General features: G+C 42.3%; 1 protein-coding gene across 1 annotated transcript in view; it reads right to left on the bottom strand.

The window, feature by feature from the left end:
* Positions 1-1,467: 1,467 nt before the first annotated feature.
* Positions 1,468-25,449, bottom strand: part of LOC309347214 (phospholipase A2 inhibitor and Ly6/PLAUR domain-containing protein-like) — a gene marked incomplete at its 3' end in the record, with an annotated part of 197,725 nt that continues 173,743 nt past the window's right edge. Inside the window, exons 5-7 of the mRNA XM_081871554.1 lie at positions 7,526-7,543; positions 2,159-2,260; positions 1,468-1,490 (exon numbers count right to left, since the gene is read on the bottom strand). Of these exons, the coding sequence (XP_081727680.1) occupies positions 1,468-1,490; positions 2,159-2,260; positions 7,526-7,543 (143 nt within the window). The remainder of the gene's footprint in view (positions 1,491-2,158; positions 2,261-7,525; positions 7,544-25,449) is intronic.

Here is a 25,449-nt window from a genome sequence, read left to right as displayed (position 1 = left end):
CTGACTGGCGATGTTGGAATACTCCTAGATTCTGGCTTTTCTACCTTAGGAGAAGAACCTTGTGCCTGGTCAGAATCTGCATCTGAACCATGTGCACCATCCCCTTCTGGCTCACCACCCTCTGGACTTTCATTCTCAGCAAACACGCCATGGCCACAAACTGAGTCTGCGAGTCAGGTCAAGGGGGGAGGGAGAGAGACACATGGGTGAACTGACTATTTATATAAACTAACTCACATTCCTGGATGCTTAATGACTTCCAGCGGCTCAGTGATTAGAGTGACTTGTTACCTCTTAACCCTTTAGTACCAACAGATCAGCAAGTGAAAGCTGCATTGTGGACAGTGAATCCTAGCAAAGTGGCTGGTCTGGATGGGGTGCTGGGGAAAGTGGTAAAAAATTGCTCTGATCAACTAACAGTGGTCCTGACAAGGATTTTCAACATCTCCCTGCAGACTGCTTGTGTACCATCATGTTTGAAAGCAGCCACCATTGTCCCAGTCCCAAAGAAAACAGCAATTAACTGCCTAAATGGCTACAGACCCATTGCATTAACATCTGTAATGATGAAATGCTTTGAGTGATTAGTTCTTCAACATTTTAGAATATGTTTTCCACTGGATTTTGATGAACACCAGTTCTTTCACAGGAGAAATAGGTCAACAGACAATGCCATAGCCACAGCATTTCACCTTGCAGCGAGTCATCTGGAGAGACTGGGGAATTATGTCAGAATGCTGTTTATTTATTATAGCTCAGCTATTAATACCATGCTTCTGGACAGTCTTATTAAAAAGCTGATGGACCTGGACCTTTCCTCTACCATCTGTGACTGGATTAAAGACTTTCTGAGGGATCACACACAAATAGTGAGGATTGGGCCTGTTACATCTACCTCTCTGAAGGTCAGCACTGGCACCCCACAGGGATGAGTGCTGAGTCCCTACCTGTACTCATTGCATAAATATGACTGCATTTCTTCTGATTGATCCACTGCAATTATTAAGTTTGCAGATGATATCACCATAATGGGTTTAATTACAGGTTGAGATGAATCAGAGTATAGGGAGGAGGTTTGAAAAGTCTCCACATGGTACCTAGAGAACAACTTGCACCTAAATATCAGCAAGACAAAGGAGATGCTGTTGGACTTTCAGAGGAGGAGAGAGAGAGGAATTAGCCCCGTTGTATATCAAGGATGTGTGTGTGGAGAAAGTCCTTTAAAGGAGGAATTCCTTTAAATTCCTGGGAGTTCACCTTAGTGAAGACCGCGCTTGGAAAATCAATACAACCCAGGTGGTTAGGAAGGCCCAACAGAGACTCCATTTCCTCAGGGTCTTGCGAAAGAACAATGTAAAAAATAATAATTAATGATCTCCTTCTACCTGGCCACAATACAAAGTGTCCTTTCATAATGTATGCTGGTTTGACAGCTGTGGAAGTCCCTACAGAGAATGGCGAATACAACTAGATGACATTGCAGGCGACCGCTGCATCAGGAGAGTGAGGAAAATTCTTGGGGATGACTCACGTCCTGGCCATCACTTCTTTAATCTCTTACCTTCGGGCAGGAAATACAGAAATATAGTCAGCCACACCCACAGGTTAAAGAACGGTTTTAATCCATGGGCTGTTGGGCTGCTGAATGGAAATAAAATAGTGGTGTAATTGACTTCTGACAAGCACACAGAGCGCAACCAAGTCTGAGTGTATGTGTGTGGGGGGAGGGGGCTTGTATAATTTCACTGTTTAGGGAAGTTTTTAATATTTAATGCTGTATTGTTTTTAACACTTGATTGGAAGCCGCCCAGAGTGGCTGGGGAAACACAGCCAGATGGGCGGGGTATAAATTTTTTTTTATTATTATTATTATTATTATTATTATTATTATTATTATTACTGCACACAGGTGGTTTAGTGACAATAAAGGTCTATTATTATTATTATTATTATTATTATTATTATTATTATTATTATTATTATTATTTTACAGTCAACAAGATGCCAGATCCGCCTGTATAAGGGGGATCCTGAGGCAGCCTCAGCCACCACAGGAGGGGAGAAAGGACATTGGGCCAAACTCCAACCCTGACAGCCCCATTGGCAGTTGGCGGTGCCCCCCCTGCCCAATCCCATAGCAGGGAAGAAAATGCCTCACCTGTAGCAGTATCAGCAGCCATGACCGATTCCTGTGTGTCTTCCACAGCTGGCCCTTCCTCTGAAGCAAAACTGGTACCTGCCTCCAAGGCATCCAGACATGCTAAAATTAAATCAACAACACCCTGATTAGGCTTTTCTATTCCTGCTGTGGCCAGCTGCGGGGCACTTCCCACTGCTGTTGCCAACGTGTAAGCTGCAGCTGTGACAGATGTTGATTTCTGCCTTTCCAAGGCCTCAAGGCACATCAATATAGCTCTCCAGTCTGGCTCTTCCTCCTCCCCAGAAGGGCTTGTCAGGGTTCACTGTGCCTGCTTCTTCTGGGGTGCAGGAGCTTTTGGTTGGCCTTATGGCCTCCTCTACCCTTGCTTTTACCTGGAGCCATGCTCAGAAACTGCACCCTTCTTCTAACAAGAATCCTCAAGCTGGAGAAGAATTTGCAAATATAGAAGATTCCCCTCTGCCTCAGTCACTATGAAACAGAAGCACACTTGCAAAATGAACTCTTAAGAGCCAACCACTAAACAATACTTAACATGAGCTTCCTGGTTGAGTGGGGAGTTTTGAATCTGATCTCTCTCTACTCCTGGGCTTAGGACACAAACCATTATACAACACAACTTATTGATAACTATCAAGACTGTTGTCTAGCCTCAGCAAAAATGGGTGAGGAGGACCTGAAGAAATCCCTTTCAACCATCCCTGTACCACTCCTCAAGCCCAGGCTTCAAAACAGCAGGGATGATATTCCAACCCCCAGCCCCTGCTAACTGCCTAAATCCCCTGTCTGTACTAAAATGATTTTTTGCCAGTCTTTTAATGTCCTGACCCAGACTCTAGAATCTAAGAGTTGCTGACTTAAAGGTAAAGGTAAAGGTACCCCTGCCTGTACGGGCCAGTCTTGCCAGACTCTAGGGTTGTGCGCTCATCTCACTCTATAGGCCAGGAGCCAGCGCTGTCCGAAGACACTTCCGGGTCATGTGGCCAGCGTGACGAAGCTGCTCTGGCGAGCCAGCACCAGTGTAGCACACGGAAACGCCGTTTACCTTCCCACTAGAAAGCGGTACCTATTTATCTACTTGCACTTAGGGGTGCTTTCGAACTGCTAGGTGGGCAGGAGCTGGGACTGAATGACGGGAGCTCACCCCGCCACGGGGATTCGAACCGCCAACCTTGCGATCGGCAAGTCCTAGGTACTGAGGTTTTACCCACAGCGCCACCCGCGTCCCACAGTTGCTGACTTAGCTCATCACATATTGCCAGAGACTTTAGAACTCCTGAGATCTATCACAAAAGGATGCCTGGATGTGAAACTGTGTTCTCACTATAGGCCCTATCTACTGCAGGCACATTCTGATCACTTTCAAAAAATAAAAAATAGTAATTTGTGCTTATGACAATATGTGCTTAGCTAATTTAGCTAAGTTTGGGGGTGCAGTGTCATCCTTGGGGGGGGGTGTGACATTGTCCCGCTGGGATGCTCACTGTGGGCAGTGTCCCCCTGGGATACTCGCCCCGCCCCCAGGTGCACAGCCAGAGCAGGGTGCCGGAGCAGCTAGCTCCACCTCTGTCACCACCATCTTGAAACCAAAATCACGTGACAAGATGCCTGGTTGCACCATCTTCTAGGGAGATCCTGATTGTCCCCCCACCCCCAGTACTTTTGTCCATTAACAGGCAGAAGGTCAACATGTACTCCCCTGGGCTGCTGTTTAAAATCCTGCTATTTTCTACCCTTGTTTCTTTGTGGACGACTCACTGTGTGAAGCTTACCCAGCAGTGCTACTTGGCGGGCAACACCATATTGCGCTCTGCCATTACAGCTGCTGGACACTGCAACCTTCATCTTTTGCCTCCTTCATCTTCTGCCTCCATGCATGCACCCTGGCCTCAGCATGGCTTGCACTGCACAAGCACCCTTAGTGGGGTGAGCCTCAACCACTGGTTCTTTGCATCATGAGGCTACTGTAGTGGCCCCTTTGCCTCACTGCTGCTGTATCTCTCCATTGTTCTCATCAACCGCTCAGAGGCAGAATGTCCCACAGAATGATATTGTAACCAAGCAGCACTATCATCGTCAGGAAGCAAGACTGCAATGATGTCAACCCTTAAGACGCCAGAAGTGCATTCTGGTGTTCCGACAGGGAAAACATCCACCCTGCCTTCACCTGTTTTTCCTCCTTTCCCCACTTTAATGCTCTCTTGCACACAGACAACTCCCCTTTCCAGGTTTCCTTCTCTCTGCTATACTGCAGTCTGCTTTGTGCACATACCTTACAATGATATGTTATTCCACTTATTTCAAATCCTAAGATGAATCCTGTCAGTTAGTTCTTCAGTTAGAGAAGGCTAAGTCCAGTTTATTGAAATTCTCTGCCCCCTTTTAATGAAATATTTCTTCTAAATTACTACATTGAAGCTGGAATATCATGTTGAAGAAAACACATTGTTCCACGAGGCAAATACAGTGCACAAATGTCCTATAAAATATTTGAGGGCTCAACGTCATTTGTGTCTTTCACATGAGGCAGCACAGGAATGGAAGAAAGACATTTGGGTACAGCAGAAAAAGTCGGACAAATAAGGTGAAAGAAGGGCTTGTTTGAAACAACAGCAATACTCCATGAAATATCCCGAATTGCCCTGCCAGTCTAACCCCACCTGAGTTTCATCACAATGCCCATGGGGACAAGATGCTGTCAAACAGGTACAAAGCTGGAACATCACATTCACATATATTTATCTTTCCAGTGATCTTGTGATGCTGGAACCTGTTTACATTCTGATATCCTGCCAATTCTACGTTTAGTTTCCAGAGCTTAACTATGAAAAAGCACCTTGCTCCATCTGTCCTGAACCTTCCAACATTCAATTAAGTTCTATTGTTATCAAAGAGCGAACAAAAACTTTTCTCTGTCCATTTTGTCCAGCCATGCATAATCTTATACACCTCTCACATCTGTTTTTTGCTTCTCCTCTGAACTAAAATGCCCCAAATTTCATAAATTTCCTTGGGGGGGGGGGTGTATTCCATTCCCTTCAGCATCTTGATTCCTCTTTTCTGAAATTTTTCTGAATATATAATACCCTTTTAGTAGTGAGGTGACCATACTCATTACTGCAAGTATGGTCTCAGAATATATTTCTATACAGGTGTCATTGATATGGGCAGTTTTATATTGTATTACTTTCCTAGTGAGCTTAGGTATGGAATTTGCCTTTTTCACAACTGCTGTACACTAAGCTGGCATCTTTATTGATTTCTATCTGCTATGACCTCAAGACCCTGTTCCTGGTCAAAAACTGCCAATTCAGATTCCATGCGCATATATCTGAAGCTTTAAACATTACACTATTCAAAGGTAAGAGAGAGATTTTTTTAAAAAATGAGTGACTAAACAACTGCCTTCCTTGAAACTGCTGGAGCCACTTCTTCGTTTTCTGAAACATCACATTTCTTCTGGGGGCCACAGCATTCTTTTTAATCCTCATTTTTCAATTATCTTTTTTTAAAAAGCCAACAATCATTAAATATCATTTATGATTAAAATACAGCAAATTAATATTCATTTCTTGTAGAAAGGGGCCCCCAAAGCTCCAGTGGTCGACATTTGGATTTCAAAAAGCAACTGAGAGGTGATTGGGGTGACTTGATCCTCTTTTTATTTTTAATTATATTTTATTAGTTTTCCAAAAATAACAAAGACTAAACAACAACAATACATGTTCATAATTAAACAAAGCAAGAAAAGAATTGACTTCCCCCTAGTCCCTTTCCTGGTTCCATTGTTTATCATCATACCGCATGTCCATTTTAAATTGAAAAATCATTGAAAATTACTCATTCTCCCTTCATAGTATCATTACAAGTAGTTCTAGAAGCTGGCTAATGTACTAACCTGTGTACATTGCTTCTGTATATATGCAATAAAGTCCTTCCAATCTTCCTTAAATTTGTTATTGTCTCTTCTCTTCCTCTTAGTTTCAGTGTCAATTTTGCCATCTCAGCATATTCCATTAGTTTATTTTTTTTTTTTTTTTATAAATATTTATTAAAGTTTTTAAATATAAATGCACAAATAATAAACAGTCTTACTTCTATCACAGACATAATTTCATCACTTCTTTGGGCTCCCTCACGTCTCCCGCTCCCATTTACATCGTTAAAAGTTTTTTCCAAACAAATTATCAACTTGTTTACAATCTCATGTCCACTCATTCAAATATAATCTAGCACTTCTTCCAAAAAAATTTATATTTTCTTTAATCTCACTTATCATCAAATTTCAAATCTAATTTAGTGGTGGCCAGTTTTTTATAATCTAGCATCCTTCTTAGCATTCAACCAAATTACAATGTTTTTGTAGATACTTCTTGAATTTCTCCCAGTCTTCCTCCATCTTCTCTTCTCCCAGGTCACGGATTCTGCCAGTCATCTCGGCCAGTTGCATATAGTCCATCAGTTGCATCTGCCACTCTTCCAGTGTGGGTAGATCTTGAGTTTTCCAGTTTTTTGCGATGAGTATCCTTGCTGCCGTTGTTGCATACATGAAGAATGTTCGGTCCTTCTTTAACACCTTCTGGCCGACAATACCCAGAAGGAAGGCCTCTGGTTTCTTAGTAAAGGTATACTTAAATACCTTTTTCAGCTCATTATATATCATTTCCCAGAAGACCTTCACCTTAGGGCATGTCCACCAGAGGTGAAAGAATGTTCCTTCGTTTCCTTTACATTTCCAACATTTATTATCAGACGAATGGTATATTTTGGCAAGTTTAACTGGGGTCATGTACCATCTATATATCATTTTCATTACATTTTCCTTCAGAGCATTACATGCGGTGAAGTTCAGCCCAGTGGTCCACAACCTTTCCCAGTCCTCAAACATAATGTTATGCCCAATGTCCTGTGCCCATTTTATCATAGCCGATTTAACCATTTCGTCTTGTGTATTCCATTTTAACAGCAAGTTATACATTCTAGATAATACCTTAGTCTTTGGTTCTAACAATTCAGTTTCTAACTTCGATTTCTCCACCTGGAACCCTAACTTTTTATCATTTTTAAAAACTTCTTTAATCTGAGCATAATGTAACCAGTCTCGCACCTTATCCTTCATTTTCTCTAAACTCTGCAATTTCCAATTGTCTCCATCTTTTTCTAATATTTCCCAATATTTTGGCCATTTAGCCTCCATATTGGGTCTTTTTAGGGCCTTAGCCTCCAGAGGTGAGAGCCACCTTGGAGTTTTATTTTCCAGTAAGTCTTTGTATTTTGTCCAGACATTAAACACTGCTTTCCTGACAATATGGTTCTTAAAGGCCTTATTGATCTTAACTTTATCATACCATAAGTATGCATGCCAACCAAAAGCATTATTAAAACCTTCCAAGTCCAACACGTCAGTGTCTTCGAGAAGTAGCCAGTCTTTTAGCCAGCAAAAAGCTGCGGCTTCATAGTACAACTTTAAGTCTGGCAGGGCAAAGCCCCCTCTTTCTTTCGCATCTGTTAATATCTTAAACTTAATTCTGGGCTTTTTGCCCTGCCAGACAAATCTGGATATATCTTTCTGCCACTTCCGGAAGCACTCCGTTTTGTCCACAATCTGTAATGTTTGAAACAAAAACAACATTTTTGGCAATACATTCATCTTGATAGCAGCAATTCGGCCTAACAAAGAAAGCTTCAATTTTGTCCAACTATCCAAGTCTCTCTTAATTTCAGACCAACATTTTTCATAATTATCCTTAAATAGACTCAGGTTTTTTGCTGTTATGTTTACCCCTAGGTATTTTACTTTTTTAACCATAGTTAGTTCTGTTTCTCTCTGAAACCTTTCCGACTCTATATCTGTCAAATTTTTTCCCAACACTTTAGTTTTCTGTTTATTTAATTTAAATCCTGCCACTCGACCAAAATCCTGTATCAGTTGTAATACCCTTTTCGTACTAGATTCTGGCTCCTGCAGAGTCAAAACTAGGTCATCTGCAAAAGCTTTCAATTTATATTGTTTCGCTCCGACCTGAATCCCTTCCACCAACCGGTCCCCTCTGATCAAGTTCAAGAGCACCTCCAGAACCGAAATAAATAACAAAGGGGAAATCGGGCAGCCTTGTCGTGTTCCTTTTTCAATTTTGAACTCTTCTGTGACCACATTGTTAACTATTAGTTTAGCCTTTTGTTCTGAGTATATTGCGTCAATCCCATTCTCAAACCCCCGTCCCACTCCCATTTCATTCAAATTTCCCTTCATAAATTTCCAAGAGATATTGTCAAAGGCCTTCTCCGCGTCTATAAAAATTAACACTGCTTTTGTATTTATATCTGTTTGCAAAAGTTCCAAAACGTCAATAATGTTCCTAGTATTTGCAAACATATGTCTGCCTGGGAGAAAGCCTGCCTGGTCTTTATGAATTACTTCATTAAGAACTCTTTTAAATCTACTTGCCAAAATGTCTGCAAATATTTTGTAATCCACATTCAGAAGGGAGATGGGACGATAGTTTTTAAGTTGTGTCTTTTCAGCTTCAGATTTTGGTATCAATGTGATAAAAGCTTCCTTCCACGATTCCGGCGCCTTCTTCCCTTCCATAATTTCATTACAGACCTCCATCAATGGTTGGATCAGATAGTCTTTTAATGTCTTATAATACTTGGAGGTCAGACCGTCTGGCCCTGGAGATTTGCCCAATTGCATGTTCTGGATAGCTTGTTCAATCTCTTGCTGTGTTATTTTGTTGTTCAGGATTAATCTGTTTTTTTGTGACAACTTTGTTAGTCCATTTCTTTCCAAAAATTGTTTAATCTCAACCTCATCTTGCGGCCCTTGAGTGTATAATTTTTTAAAGTATCTCTGGAAGCACTTTCTAATTTCCATGGGGTTCTGGATATTTCTTCCTTCAATTTCTAAATTTGTAACTGTATTTAGTTTCTGTCTCTTCTTCAACTGCCAAGCTAGCAGTTTCCCACATTTGTTTGCCGATTCAAAAGTTTTTTGTTTCATTAATTTAATCTTCCATTCTATTTCTTGGTTTATCAATTTAGAATATTGAGCTTGATACAGTTTAATTTCTCTCAGAATCGGCTGTGACTTCGGATTTGATCTTAATTTCTTCTCCAATTCTTTGATTTTCTGCAAAATCTTATCCTTCCTTTCATTTTGTGTTCTTTTCTTTACAGTGTTCTGTTGTATCAAGAACCCCCTCATCACAGCTTTGCTTGCGTCCCAGATAGTTCTTTTTTCCACCGTAGTGTTCATATTTATTTCAAAATAGTCCTTCAGAGTTTTTTGGGCCTTCTTGACAATCTCCTGATCTCTAAACAAGCTATCATTCATCTTCCATCTAAAGGAGCCGGTTGGCAAAAGTGTCATATCCATCTTCAGTGCATTATGGTCGGAGCAGGTCTTTGGGCAGATTTCCACTTTTCTGACCTTGGGTGCCAGACCTCTAGATATCCATATTTGGTCGATTCTTGTCCAAGTCAGTTGGGCTTCAGAGAAGAATGTTCCCTCTCTTCCCAGGGGGTTCTTAGTTCTCCAAATGTCAATCCAGTCCATATTGTCAACCATTTCAAAAAATGTCTTTGGCAGTCTGCCGTCTTTTGTAACATTTTGATTTTGTGACTTATCCATGTTTGTCGATACGACCCCATTCATATCTCCCATCATAATGATGTTGTTGTAGTCCAGATAGTCCAGCATAATCTCATGCAACTTCTTGTAAAATTCCGATTTCCCGTCATTTGGTGCATAGATTCCTAATATCAAAATCTTTTCTCCTTGATGTTGTATCTCAATTCCTAATATTCTTCCATGTTCGTCTTTGAATAAGAATTTAGGTGACAGGCTCTCTTTTGCATATATCACCACTCCTCGCTTCTTTACTCTGTCCGAAGATATAAATTCTTGACCAAGTCTTTTGTTTATTAACACCTTTCTATGGAGCCTAGTCACATGTGTTTCTTGTAAGCAGATAATATCCAATTGTTCTTTTTTTAATATATGAAAAATTTTCCTCCTTTTTTCCGGGATGTTGCAGCCATTAATGTTCCAGCTCAAAAGTTGCAGAGACATCCTGAATAAATCTGGTTATTTTTCAAGGGGTGGTATCTTATTCAGAAGATCTTCAGGATCCAAGGGTGCAGGTACCTCTGGTGTTTCAGGCCCTGGAAGTTGGTCAATTCCTTTGTGAAGGTCCTCTCCGTATACGTTCAGAAATTTATCTCTATCTTCCAATGTTCTGATTTTGATCTTCTTCCCTCTAAAAGTAAAAGATAGTCCTTGAGGAAATTCCCACCTAAAGATGATTGAGTTCTTCCTTAGTAGTCTTGTCAACTCCAAATAGTTAGATCTAAGATCTAGCAGTTGTTTAGGAATATCCTTGTAGATCTCAATTCTTTTGTCCAAAATGTCCAGTGACTTTCCGTAGTGTAGGCCCAAAATCTTATCCCTTTCCTCCTTTGACCTCAGTATTATCAAACAGTCTCTGGGCTTCTCTTTCTTTAGAAGTCTTCCGAGCCTAAAAGCCGAAACAATTTTAAAGTCCTTTTCCTCTAAACTCCAAAATTTGGAAAATTCTTTAGTCAAAAACTCAGCTAGGTTGCCTTCTTCCACTTCTGGTATTGCTCTTATCCTTAAATTGCTCTCCCTGTTCCGCAGTTCAAGCATAGACAAATAGGTCTGATGTTCACCTACTTGTTTGCAGAGTGGTCTTACCTCTTGTTCTAAATTTTCAAGTTTTTGGCTGGTATCTTCAGCCAATTTCCGATTTTCCCCTGCAGCCTCCTTCAATTCTGCGATCGCTTGAGTATTCTGTGCAACTTGTCCAGATAATTTATTTAAACATTCTGTGTTCTGCTCAATTTTATATGTTTGCTCATCGGCTTTCTTGTCCAAAGATTCTACTTTCTTATCCAAAGATTCTAATTTTTCAAAAATTTTCTCTAAAATAGCAGTGCTTGCCCCTGAGGCCATATCTTCCAGTTGTAATTCCTCAGTTTCTCCCTCCCCTGCCCGAGGCAGAGAAACAGCTTCCACCTCAGAAGGCAAAGTAGGCACAGATGATCTACGTGCCTGTGAGGCTGCGGTTAAAGTTGTCAAAGTTGTTTGTTTAGTTCTTCCTCTCCTTCTTGTACCACTCATTCCAAAGTTATCTAAAAGTCAAGGTCAAGCTGAGTTGTTCCCATGAGAAAGCCACGGCCCAGATGGTAACAGTCAGCAGAGGGCCGGGAAAAGGAAAGTAAAATAAAAGTCACTGTTATAAGTCCCAAATCCTCTAGGGGGAGTTTAAAATATTTCAGGAAAGAGATCAATTTCAATTAGAATAAAGTCAGATTTCTAAGTCCAAGAACCCTCAATAAAAAGATTTTTCAGCAGAGTTGGAGTTTAGAACAGCAACAGTGTTTCTGATGGTGCAAGCTGGTAATCCAAATGCCTTAAAGTAGCAAGTTCAAACTCTCTCAGATTGTTTCAAAGTTCAGATTCAAAGTATCCAAACTGCAAGCTGCAAGCTGACAGCTCAGTTTCTCAGGCAGATCCAGCGCCTGGGGTTTTTAGTTAGAATGTAGCTCCAAGGGGAGAAAGATATCCCCGTGTGATTAAAATTCATAAAAGTCCAACACATAAAGTTATTGTTCCACTTAGAATAAAGTTCAATGGGTGCTCAGATCAAATAGTTTAAAAGATCTCTCTTTGCCTCCACTCCTCCAGCTCTTTGCGTTCAAGTTCAATGGGAGCGGAAGACGGACTTCCTGTTTTTCGTCACTCCGCTTTCAGCCAAATTTAATATTTTAAAGTCCCAAATTGCATACAGTCAGTTGTTTACTCACGGGTTGTTGTTTTCAAAGCATAAATTTCAGGAAGAAAGGTCAGCGCTCACTGGCAACGGCTACGCGGCTTCACTCCGCCGATTGCGGAACGACCCACAGCGCCGCAGCCTCCTCCACGATCCGGAGCCCCTTACGGGGTTCCTTCAACGTTTCGGTGGCCGCTGCTGGCGCCCGCCGGGTCCCGGGACCGCAGGCTTCTGCTGCCTGCGGTTTTCCGTTTTGGGTCTCCGCTGCGCCGTAGCGGACGACCCTTCTCGAGCGGAGCTTCCCTTCCCCGTTAGGAAAGGGCAGCCATTACCCTTCGCGCCGCCTCCGGAAGTCCCATATTCCATTAGTTTAACTTGCCAATCTTTTTCAGCTGGGACCCCTTCTTTCCAATGTTGTGCTAGTAGTATTCATGCGGCTGTAGTTGCAGACTTAAATATGTGCTGGTATAACTGCTCCTGTAATACCTATTTGAAAGGTTTTTTAACAAAAGTTATTTTAAACATCTTCATTTCATTGTAAATCATTTTCTAATATTTCTTTACAATTTTGTAATCCCACCACATATGGGAAAATGTCCCTTCTGCTAATTCACATTTCCAACATTTACTTTCTTTATTTTTGTACATTTTTGCTAATTTTACTGGAGTTAGATACCATCTATCTATAATTTTAATATAATTTTCTTTCATCACTACACATGCCGTAAATTTTATCTCATTCTTCCCTAGTTTTCTCCCATTCCTTCATCTGTATATTGTGTCCCACATCTTGTGCTCATTTAAACATGATTGATTTAACGTCTTCATCTTTTGTTTCCCATTCTAGCAACAGATGTACATTTTTGATATTAATTTCCTATCATTTTCTATTGAAATTTCATACTGAAATCCTTTCTTTTTATCATTTCTTTCTTTTTATCATTCTTAAATGTTTCATTTAACTGAAAATATTGCAGCCATTTTGTTACTTTCTCCCTAATTTCATTAAATTCTTTCAATTTTAATTGTTTTCCTATTTCTATTAACAACTTTCTATAAGTAGCCATATTTATTTTTTTCACTGATATTGCCTATGTAGGATAGTCACCATGGTGTTTTTTGTTCCAGTAATCCTTTATACTTTCTCCAAACTTTAAATATCACTTTCCTTATTACATTATTTTGGAAGCCTTGATGAATTTTTGCCTTTTCATACCATAAGTAAGTATGCCAACTCAATCTATTATCATACCCATCCAGATTTAATGAATCTGTATTTATTTATTTTAATTTGATCCATTCTCGAATTCAACAAATACATAAGGCTTCATAATAGCGTTTCAGATCTGGCAGTGAAAAGCCTCCTCTTTCTTTAATAGCTGTTAATAATTTGTATTTTATTCTTGGCTTCTTCCCCTGCCAAATAAATTTTGTAACATCTTTTCGCCAGTCTTCAAAGCAGGGGTCAGCAAACCTGTTCAGCAGGGGGCCATTTGTCAACCTGGGAGGAATCCTGCTTGATCTTGGTGGATTATTTCTAACAACAGACCTTTCATTCTCTTTGCTAAAATATTAGCAAATATTTTACAATCACAGTTTTGTAATGAAATTGGTCTATAATTTTCAACTTCTAATCTATCTGCCTCTTGCTTTGGGATTAAAGTAATGTATGCCTCTTCCCAGGTCTATGGTGTCTTCCCTGTTGCTAATATTCCATTCATTACATTTTGTAATGGTTGGACTAGCCAGTTTTGTAATTTTTTAAATAATATTTTGCCGTTAGACCATCCGGGCCTTGGGCTTTACTTGTTTAATGGCTTCTAGAATTTCCTGATTACTAATTAGAGCGTTTAATACATTTAATTTTTCATTTAGAATTTTTGGCAGCTTATTTTGTTGTAAATATATTTCAATATCTATTTTATTTTCTGGGCCTTTGGGGTATAAATCTGTAAAATATTTAACAAATGGATTCCTGACCTCTTTCAGATTATCTTTTATCATTTGCTTTTATCTCATGAATCAAATTATTTCCTTTTATTTAATTGCCATGCTAAAAGTTTCCCTGGCTTATTTCCATACTCAAAATTTTGCTTTAATATTTTAATTTTCCACATTACTTCTTGATTGATTACCATTGAGTATTCTGATTGCAATATTTTAATTGTCTGTTTAATAGTCTCCTTTTGTGGTTTTTTTACTCTTTTTCTTGTTTAATTATTGCATCCAGAATTGCTTTTTTCTTCTGATCTCTAAGTTTCTTTTGATATGCATTTTGGCTAATAAAGAAGCTTTAATTACTGCTTTACTGGCATACCATATTATATTGTCATCTGTCCCTTTATGGCTATTTAATTCAAAATAATCTTTTAAGATTTTTTCTGCCTTCTTAGTTATTTCCTGATTGTTTAATAAGTCTTTGTTTAACCTCCAGCTTCTCAAGGTATTACCTTCTCCTTTTATCTGTATAAGAACTGGGTTGTGGTCAGAAAGGCTCCTTGGTAGTATATCTGCTGACTTTACCATTAAGGTAATTTCCTTAGATATCCACATAGCACCGATCAGGTTGCTTGATTGGTATACTTCTGATAGGAAAGTGAATTCTCTAATGAGTGCTTAAATCTCCAAGCATCAATTAAATTCATATTTTCATTCATTGCAAAGAAGGATAGTGGTAATTTCCCTTCTTTTGATTTTGAGTTTCTTATTGTTCTATCCATTTCTAGTGAGAATATACCATTCATGTCTCCTAGCATAATAATCTTTTGATCCATATATTCCATTAATTTATTTTCCAGGTCTTTAAAGAATTCAACCTTCTTTTCATTAGGAGCATGGATTCCTATAATGATAGCTTCTTGCCCCTGTATTGTAATTTGTGTCACTATTACTCTTCCCAATTCATCTTTAAATAGCAATTGTGGTTGAAATTTGGACCTAATATACAAAACTACTCCTTGTTGCTTAGTGCTATCTGAAGACACAAATTCCAAACTCATTCTTTTATTTATCAATAATCTTCTATGTCTGGGTCATCTAATTCTAATTGATGTAAAAGATTGAGGAGGCTTTCCCCTACCTGATCTGAAATTATACTACAAGGCAGTCTGCTTCACCTGGCAAAAGGAGTGGTGTACACTGCAAGAACTGGATCTTTTAGAGTTGGGTGGCATGGACAGTCAATGGGGATGGCATGCATACTTGGCTTTTGGGAAAACTAAAGTCCATAGAAACTTTTAGAACCATATTATTAGGAAATCATTAATTATGGTTTGGGAGAAACATAAAAATTTGCTTGAACCCAAAGTACCCTGGTGGATCTCCCCAATAGAGGCTTGTGCGGTTAAGAGGGGAAAAACTCAGGGAACCAGGTCAATATATAAAGCACTCCTAAAGGAAGAAAATAACCAACTGAAATGAAAAAGTTTCAAGGAAATAAGAGAGTGCATATCTGATTGGCTTCAATGCCACCAAATATTTGAGACATTTAAAGCTGAGAAACAGAAGGGTTTCTCCACTGAGACCTCCAGATTTGAATCTGATGTGGTGAACTCAAAGATTAAAACACTTTCTAAAGTGTACCGACCCATCCTTGACTGGGAAGACAAGGAGGAGGAGGAGGTCACAGTGGCTATGGTTAAGTGGTCACAAGGTTTTGGGAACACAATAACTATGAAGCCGTGGGAAAACCTGTGGAAAACAAACTGGAAATTCACAGCTTGTTACTCTCTGAGAGAGAACTGTCTTAAAATGCAAATTCGGTGGTAACTAAATCCATGTAAACTGTCTAAGATGTATAAAAGTGTCCCAAGTAATTGTTGGAGGTGCAAAGAAAAGCCAGCTACTCTATTCCACATAGAATCATAGAATCATAGAGTTGGAAGAGACCACAAGGGCCATCAAGTCCAACCCCCTGCCAAGCAGGAAACACCATCAGAGCACTCCTGACATATGGTTGTCAAGCCTCTGCTTAAAGACCTCCAAAGAAGGAGACTCCACCACACTCCTTGGCAGCAAATTCCACTGTCGAAGAGCTCTTACTGTCAGGAAGTTCTTCCTAATGTTTAGGTGGAATCTTCTTTCTTGTAGTTTGGATCCATTGCTCCGTGTCCGCTTCTCTGGAGCAGCAGAAAACAACCTTTCTCCCTCCTCTATGTGACATCCTTTTATATATTTGAACATGGCTATCATAGCACCCCTTAACCTCCTCTTCTCCAGGCTAAACATGCCCAGCTCCCTTAGCCGTTCCTCATAAGGCATCGTTTCCAGGCTGGTTTTGGTTGCCCTCCTCTGGACACGTTCCAGTTTGTCAGTGTCCTTCTTGAACTGTGGTGCCCAGAACTGGACACAGTACTCCAGGTGAGGTCTGACCAGAGCAGAATACAGTGGCACTATTCCTTCCCTTGATCTAGATGCTATACTCCTATTGATGCAGCCCAGAATTGCATTGGCTTTTTTAGCTGCCACGTCACACTGTTGGCTCATGTCAAGTTTGTGGTCAACCAAGACTCCTAGATCCTTTTCACATGTACTGCTCTCAAGCCAGGTGTCACCCATCTTGTATTTGTGCCTCTCATTTTTTTTGCCGAAGTGCAGTACTTTACATTTCTCACTGTTAAAATTCATCTTGTTTGTTTTGGTCCAGTTCTCTAATCTGTCAAGATCGTTTTGAAGTGTGATCCTGTCCTCTGGGGTGTTAGCCACCCCTCCCAGTTTGGTGTCATCTGCAAATTTGATCAGGATGCCCTTGAGTCCATCATCCAAGTCGTTGATAAAGATGTTGAATAAGACTGGGCCCAAGACAGAACCCTGTGGCACCCCACTAGTCACTCTTCTCCAGGATGAAGAGGAACCATTGATGAGCACCCTTTGGGTTCGGTCAGTCAGCCAGTTACAAATCCACTGAGTGGTAGCATAGTCAAGACCGCATTTTACCAGCTTCTTTACAAGAATATCATGGGGCACCTTGTCAAATGCCTTGCTGAAATCAAGGTAGGCTACATCCACTGCGTTCCCTTCATCTACCAGGCTTGTAATTCTGTCAAAAAACGAGATCAGGTTCGTCTGACATGACTTATTTTTCAGAAATCCATGCTGACTATTGGTGATCACAGCATTCCTTTCTAGGTGCTCACAGATTGTTTGCTTAATGATCTGCTCCAGAATCTTCCCTGGTATTGATGTCAGACTGACTGGGCGGTAATTATTTGGGTCCTCTCTTTCCCCCTTTTTGAAAATAGGGACAACATTTGCCCTCCTCCAGTCTGCCGGGACTTCGCCAGTTCTCCAGGAATTCTCAAAGATGACTGCCAGTGGTTCTGAAATCACATCTGCCAGTTCTTTTAATACTCTTGGATGCAGTTCATCTGGCCCTGGAGACTTGAATACATCTAAACTAGCCAAGTATTCTTGTACTATCTCCTTAGTTATTCTGGGCTGTGTTGAATCCTCTGCTGAATCATTTGCTCCAAATTCTTGTTGGTTTCTGCTTCCTTTCACTGTGCAGCAAAGTGCTTGTCACAAGACAGGTGTTTACATTCCACAGTCAGCGTACTGTTGGGTTTCCCACAGGAAAGGGAGACTGGATGTGATGTACACTGGTTTCCTGTTTTTCTCAGTTCTCTCGGTGCTTCCGAGGAGTGAGGATGCTTCTCTGCTCTCGCAGAGGCAAGATGCATGTCTGTAATCTCTCAGCTTTGAAGTGTAAATAAAGTAATGTAAAGTATGTGGCACGTACTGCTCATCATTCCGCTGCCTAGAAGACTCCGAAAATACAACATTTTTGGTTATCGGGCCCAGAACAATGTAGTCAAACTGACGGATGGCCTCCAGCAGTCACATCGGAATGCCGGCAGAGGAATGCAGAGGAACAGAGAACCGGATCGCGTTATCTGCTCTGCGCGTCAAGTTGATTGATGAGAGGTATGTGCTTATACTCCGGGCAGCCTGCCAGCTCCTAGTTAATGGCTTTATGGCTGGACTTTGAACTTTTAAAGCCGTTTGCCGGGACCAGGCAAAGGCTTCAAAGGCACAAGCTCACAGGCTTGGGGGAGGCTTGAAACCGAAAGTACTTTTGAACTTGCTTTTGGAATGAGGTTTGAAGCAGCAGTGACACAGCCTGTTTAAAGCAGCAGAAATGGCAAATGTAAAGCTGCCTGATGCTTTTGGGATTCCTAAGCTCAATAAGAAAAACTACGCAGACTGGGTTCTCTGTGCTGAGGCTGTTCTGCGGAAAGAGGGTCTGTTTGAGGTTATTACAGACAACCCCCCAGCTCCAATTACAGATGCATGGACAGCTAAAGATTCCAAAGCGAGGGGAACTCTTACATTGATAGTATCCCCTGAAGAGCTCTGTCTGTTGCGTGGTAAAACCTCAGCCAGAGAAATTTGGGACGCTTTGAGAGAGGCTCACTTGAGGACAGAAGCTGGGTCCACTATGTTCTACTATACCAAGCTGCATAATATGGCTCTTGCTGAAGGTGGAGATGTGCGTACACATCTGATGGAGATGCAGAATCTGAGACATGAGCTGCAACAGAGAGGATTCACCTTTCCAGAGGCTGTGTATTCCTTCATGATACTACATTCTTTGGGTTCAAGTTGGGAGTCCGTTGCCACTCAGAATGCTATTCAGCCAACTGCTCAGCTCACAGTAGACTGTTACTGCCGTGATTCAGAATGAAGCAGATCACCAGGGTGCTAGCTGCATGGGTAAGGGGGAGTCTTCACAGACGTCATCCCAGAGTGCAGTGGAACCACCAGATGGCGCCAAAGCTTTGAAGGCAGTGAAATGCTACTCGTGTGGACGTCTAGGCCATATGAAGAGGGAATGCAGATATCCCAGGGCCAAGACAGAGCAGTGCAGCGAAAGCTCATCGCGTGGAAAAGGCCAAGGCAAAGGCAAAGGTCCGGTGTCCAGGACAACGCAGCACAAGGCAATGGTCTCACGCTTCACTCCAAAGGTTGCAAAGGTCCAGAAGACGTCTAGATCTTTCTTTGTGGTTGATTCAGCAGCGACCCACCACATGTGCAACGATAAGCGACTGTTCGTGTCTTTTACACCGCAGGAAGGTGCGATTCACCAGGCGGATGACCACACAATCCCCAGTAAAGGCTACGGAAATGTTGTTCTTCACAGTTTGGACTTATCGATAAAAGATGTACTTTACGTACCAGATGCCAAACACAATCTACTCAGTGTTGCACAGCTGAATGAACGGAACATTGACGTTTCCTTTAAGAACAAGAAGTGCACCATCACAAAGAAAAACGATTATGTATTGCATGCTGAATATGTTGATCGTTTGTTTTGTATTTTGATGATGTTGTGCAGGATGAAACTTGTTGCATTGCAGGTTCTAACAAAAGTTTGCATACAGGATGTATTCATGATTTTCACAGGAAATTTGGTCATTTGCATTTTGAGGCAGTATCTAAAATGCCTGCCTTGGTTGAAGGTATGACTATTAAACCCTGCAGGTACCACATGAAGTGCAAGGCATGCGCAGCAAACAAGGTGAAAATGGCTGCGAAAGGTAAGGTGTCTAGTAGGCAAGCTACAGAACCATACCAGGTTGTTCATGCTGATTTGGTTGGACCACTATCGCCCTCTTTGGGTGGAAACAGGTACTTCATGGTTCTCATTGATGCATTTTCCAGGTATATTTATGTGTACAATCTCAAGCAGAAATCAGAGGCTTTTCCAAGGTTCAAGGAATTCTGTGCTTGGTTGGAAAATGTGCATGGTAAGAAGATAAAGACTCTTTTCACTGATCGCAGGGGGAATTCACTTCTCAGCAGTTTGAAGCTTTTCTGACTGAGAAAGGAATTCAACATGATTTGTCTAGTCCTCGCTCGCCATGGCAGAATGGACTTTGCGAGAGGGCAAATCAAACATTGCTTCAGGGTATGAAAACCTTGCTGCATGATGCAAATCTTCCAGAGAGTTATTGGGCCGAAGCTCTCTCGTGTTTTACTTACAGTTATAATAGGAGGTTATCTTCAGCGATTGGTTGTACCCCCTATGAGAAGATGTTTTGGGGAAAAACATACATCAAGCACATGAAAATTTTTGGTTCTGACATGTGGGTTCACACACCACAAAGCTCCAAGTTAGACAAGCATGGATTGCATGGTATCTTTCTAGGTTATCAGAAAGGTTCTTACAGAATAATGATGACTGACTCTAAGACAATTAAGCTCACAAGAAGTGTTGAGTACAATGCCAAGTGGGGGGAGAATGTGGGAATTTTCCAGTGTTATCCTGATGACAGTGATGAGACTGAGGATAGTCAACAGCAAATGCAGCCGCAACAACCCACACCCACTGATGAAGGTTCTGATTCTGAGTTTGAAACTGAATCAGGCGATTCAGAGGATTTCAAGAGTGCGAAAGCCTCTATGCGACCCTCTGAAAGCTCTGATCAAGAATTGGAAGAACCATTGTTCACAATAGGTCACTTTTCTCCCAAGAAGGAAGAGGAGAGCGTTGAAGACTTAAGGCTCGCAGGTCACAAAGAGCCACAAAAGGCAGACCTCCAAAGAGATTTGCTGATGAGTTTGCTAAGATAGCAGTAGTAGATGTTAAAAGCTCCAAGAAGGTATTTGAACCTTCGAGTTTCCAAGAAATCCAGGATTTAGATTCAAAGGATGCTGAGCCATGGTTAAATGCCATGAAGGCTGAGCTTGATTCCTTAGAAAGGAACAAACCATGGGAGCTTGTTCCAGTAGTTCCAGGAATGAAACTGCTTGGAAGCAAATGGGTCTTCAAAGCGAAGACTGATCAAAATGGCAAGATAGTCAGACACAAAGCCAGATTGGTAGCCAGAGGTTTTGCACAGGTACCAGGTGAAGACTATCACGAGACCTACTCACCCACAGTGAGGTATGCGAGCATTAGGCTTATGCTCAAGCTAGCTGCAGAGGAGAATCTACACATTAGTCACCACGATGTGAATACAGCTTTTCTGTACGGATCTCTAGGTGAATCACTTTATATGCTTCCACCTGATGGCGTACAGGTAAAACAGGGATTTGTTTGTGCTCTGAAGAAGTCCCTTTATGGTCTCAAACAAAGTGCACGGTGTTGGGACACAAAACTCACTGAAGTATTGTTTTCTCTAGGTTTTCAGCAAGGGAAAGCTGATCCATGTGTATTTGTCAAAGAGGAGGGGCAAAAGAAACTGTATTGTTTGTTTTATGTTGATGATATTCTGTTCTTTTGGAAAGATGTCACAATGTACAATAACGCCCTAGCTCAACTGAAAGAGCACTTTGACATGAAAGATCTTGGTGAGGTAAACAACTACCTATCTCTGGAAATAGAGAGAGATCAAGATGGTAACATTCTAGTACACCAGTCACGGAAAATTGCTGATGTGTTAAGCAAACTAAACCTGATGGATGCTAACCCTGTAGACACAACAATGACAACAGGTTATCAGGTAGATGACACTGAAGAAACATTTTCTGACACTACACTGTGCAGAAGTGTGCTAGGCAAGCTAAACTTCATTGCCAGATGTTCAAGACCTGACATTGCTGTTAGCTGTAATTTGCTAAGCAGACAAGTCAACAATCCTACTGTTAAGGATTGGAAAGCTCTGAAACGCATAGCACGGTATTTGAAAGGCACTATGCATTACAGACTGAGATTTAACAATCAGAAGTCTGGTGGTCTTGAGATATTTGCAGATGCAAGTTTTGGAAGTTGACACTACAGACAGGAAAAGCACGTCTGGAGTTTGCTATATGTACAATCAGGGTCTATTTGATTGGTCATGCAAGAAGCAAACAACAGTTAGCTTAAGTACTTGTGAAGCTGAACTGAATGCACTGTCTTATTCACTTAAGGATTGTGAATGGTTGTTACAATTGTGCAAAGACATGAAAATTCCTGTCAAATGTCCAATCCAGGTCTACCAGGACAACAAAGCATGTTTGGCTTTGCTGAATTCTGAAGGTTGTAAGCAAAGCATGAAGCACTTACAATTGAAGTTGCAACATGCTAGGGAACGTATTCAGAAGGGACTCGTAACGGTGTCCTATATGCCAGGTAATGAAATTCCTGCTGATGTATTGTCCAAGATTGTATCAAGGGATCAACACTGTACCTATGTGCAGAAGTTGGGTTTGTACTGATATTGTACGAACACGCTGCCCAGTGATGTTCACAGAAAGGGGGAGGATGTTGGTTTCTGCTTCCTTTCACTGTGCAGTGAAGTGCTTGTCACGAGACAGGTGTTTACATTCCACAGTCAGCGTACTGTTGGGTTTCCCACGGGAAAGGGAGACTGGATGTGATGTACACTGGTTTCCTGTTTTTCTCAGTTCTCTTGGTGCTTCCGAGGAGTGAGGATGCTTCTCTGCTCTCGCAGAGGCAAGATGCAAGTTTATAATCTCTCAGCTTTGAAGTGTAAATAAAGTAATGTAAAGTATGTGGCATGTACTGCTCATCATTCCGCTGCCTAGAAGACTCCGAAAATACAACAATTCTTCAGGTCGGGCATTGTTTTCTTTATTGGAGAAGACTGAGGCAAAGAAGGCATTGAGGAGTTCAGCCCTTTTTGTGTCCCCGTTTGCATTTCCCATAAAAGCCTTTTTTGTTGCTTTTAACCTCTCTAGCAAGCCTGAGTTCATTCTGTGCTTTAGCTTTTCTGACTTTGTGTCTACACGTGCTGGCTATTTGTTTGAATTCCTCTTTGGTGGTTTCCCCCCTTTTCCATTTTTTTGTACACATCCTTTTTTAATCTTAACTCAGTTAAAAGTTCTTTAGATAGTGTGATGGCATAATGAGCTGCTTGTGCGTAAAAGCTTGATCCCTCTGGTATTTGGCTGGTCAACCAAACCGAGTCACTAACGAAGCCCCCAAAGCATGACTCCGTCAGTCGCTGGTAGAATCTGACAGTGGGCGTCTACGGAACTTACGCCAGCATAAAAGCTGTTTGACAGACATGCGCCTCCGGGACTCTCTGCGTGACAGTTTCCGGTGAAGGGTGGGAGTTCCTAAGGGGGGTCTTGTTACCTCTTCACTATTCTCACTGGAAGTATCCCAGAGCCTCCCCTCCGACTCCCCTTCCTCCGGAGCTCCTGCTCTCCCCCTACTGGTTCCTTCTTCTGCTGCAGAATCTCTCCTATTCTCCTGGAGCCTTTCCACCACCTGTTCCTCCGATGGCAGTTCCCTGACATCCACCTCCCCCCCAGGGCCCCCTTCACCCCCCGCCTCCTCTCCCACTGGCGGTGAGGGCGGAAAGCCCCTGAAGGAACTCTCCTCGTCGTCCGAGGATTCAAACACTTCTAGCCACGGCGTACCGTCTCTCTCCCCGTCTTCCTCTTCTTCGTCGGAGTCGGCTTCCTCACCCACCCCTGACTCTGGGAACCCTTCAAACTCCCCTTCCTCATCGGTGGTCCCAAAGTGTTCCCTTCTAAATCGTGCCACGGGTTGCGGTTTTTTTGGGAAACGCTGATGAAATGTTTCTATTAAAACCTCGTCGTTGACTACCTCTGCTGGTACCCAAGTGTTTTCCGACTCTACTTCCCCCTCCCATTCTACCAGATATTCCACCTGATTCCCCTTCCACCTGGAATCAATGATTCCTGCCACGTTCATGTCGCTTTCTCTCTCTTCGATCACGGGCGTTTGGGTGACCTCTCTCTCACGCTCCCCCCACTCACGTCCCTCTCGGTACGGCGACAGTAATGACCTGTGAAATACTGGGTGCAATTTCATGTGACTGGGCAGTCTGAGTTTGAATGCTACTGGGTTGACCTGCTGTATGACCTCAAAGGGTCCCAATCTTTTGGGTCTCAACTTTTTACTCCCTCCCTTGAACGGTAGACCTTGGGTGGATAGCCACACCCGGTTTCCCACCCTTATAGTTTCACCTTCCCTCCTATTTCTGTCTGCTTGCTTCTTATATTCTTCCTTGGCTTTCTCTAAGTTAAGTTGAAGCTGACGGTGGATCGCTTCCATCTCTTTAACAAAAAGTTCCGCCGCCGGCACGCTCCACCTCTCCCCTCCTTCTCCTGGAAATGCCCGGGGATGACACCCATAATTTGCCAGAAAGGGACTCATCCCTGTGGACACGTTCTCTGCATTGTTGTAGGCAAATTCTGCCAGAGGTAACTTATCTACCCAATCATTTTCTCTGTCTTCTACATAACACCTCAGGTATTGTTGTAAAATCCCGTTTGCCCTTTCCGCTTGCCCATTTGTTTCTGGGTGCCGGGCAGTTGAAAAATTGAGTTCCACGTGCAGTAAGCTCATAAGTTTCCTCCAGAACCTGGAAGTAAACTGTTTCCCTCTGTCTCTGACCACCCTCAAGGGGGCACCATGCAATCTGAAAATATGCTCTACAAACAACTTGGCGGTTTCCTCCGCTGTGACCGCATGTGAACAGGCTATAAAATGACACATCTTAGTTAATAGATCTACCACCACCATGACAGCTGTTTTGCCTTTGGATTTTGGCAGGTCCGTCATAAAATCTATGGATACTGCCTCCCATGGCCTTTCTGGTGTGGGTAAGGGTTGTAATAGCCCCGCTGGCGCCACCCTCTCCCCTTTCGCTCGCTGGCACCTGTCGCAACCCCTGACATATTCCCGTACGTCCTCCCTCACCTTGGGCCACCAAAACTCCCTGGTAACCAACCACATGGTTTTGTGCTGTCCAAAATGCCCCGCTGTGGGGCTGTCATGCAACTGCTTGAGTACTCTGCCCCTCGGTTCCCCATCGGGTATGTACAGTGCCCCTTTGTAATACAACGCCCCGTTCTTTTCTCCAAACCCCCCTGTGTTCTCCTCTGTCCTCCTGAGTTCTCTGAGTTTCTCTTGGGCGTATTCATCGTTCTCAGTACCCTCTATCAGTTCCCTCTGCCCCACCAATGCCGCCCCACACACCCAGCGGTCTTCAGGGATTACATGCCTTGCCTCAGGCGCTCCCTCCCCCTCTAAGTACTCAGGTTTCCTGGAAAGAGCGTCCGCCCTCACGTTCTCGGAGCCTGGCACGTAACTAATCTCAAAGTGGAATTTGGAGAACTCCTGGGCCCATCGCACTTGTCTCTGGTTCAGCACTCGGGCTGTTCTCCAGTATTCCAGATTTTTGTGGTCAGTTCGGACTTGAACCTTGTGCTGCGCCCCAATCAGCAAGTGCCGCCATCTCCGGAATGCTTCATGAATGGCGAGCAGTTCTCGGTCGTATACTGTGTAGTTCCTCTCGGATTTGTTCAACTTCCGCGAGAAGAATGCACACGGTCTCCATTCAGACGTATCTTTCCCCGGCTGGAGAAGCACGGTCCCCACCGCTCTGTCTGACGCGTCAGTCTCCACTCTCATTGGTTGTTGTAGATCTACGTGCAAAAGTTGCTCTTCCGACGCAAACGCCTGCTTTAAGTGTTCGAACGCCCGCTGCGCTTCTTCCGTCCAAACAATTTTTTTCTTGCTGCTAAGACAATCCGTGATGGGCGCTGTTAAATGGGCAAAGTTTTTTATGAACTTCC

Source organism: Podarcis erhardii, assembly GCF_964252035.2.
Source record: "Podarcis erhardii genome assembly, chromosome: 7".
Taxonomy (NCBI): domain Eukaryota; kingdom Metazoa; phylum Chordata; class Lepidosauria; order Squamata; family Lacertidae; genus Podarcis; species Podarcis erhardii.
Note: the sequence above shows the minus strand (reverse complement) of the source record. Positions and strands in the feature narration are given on the sequence as shown.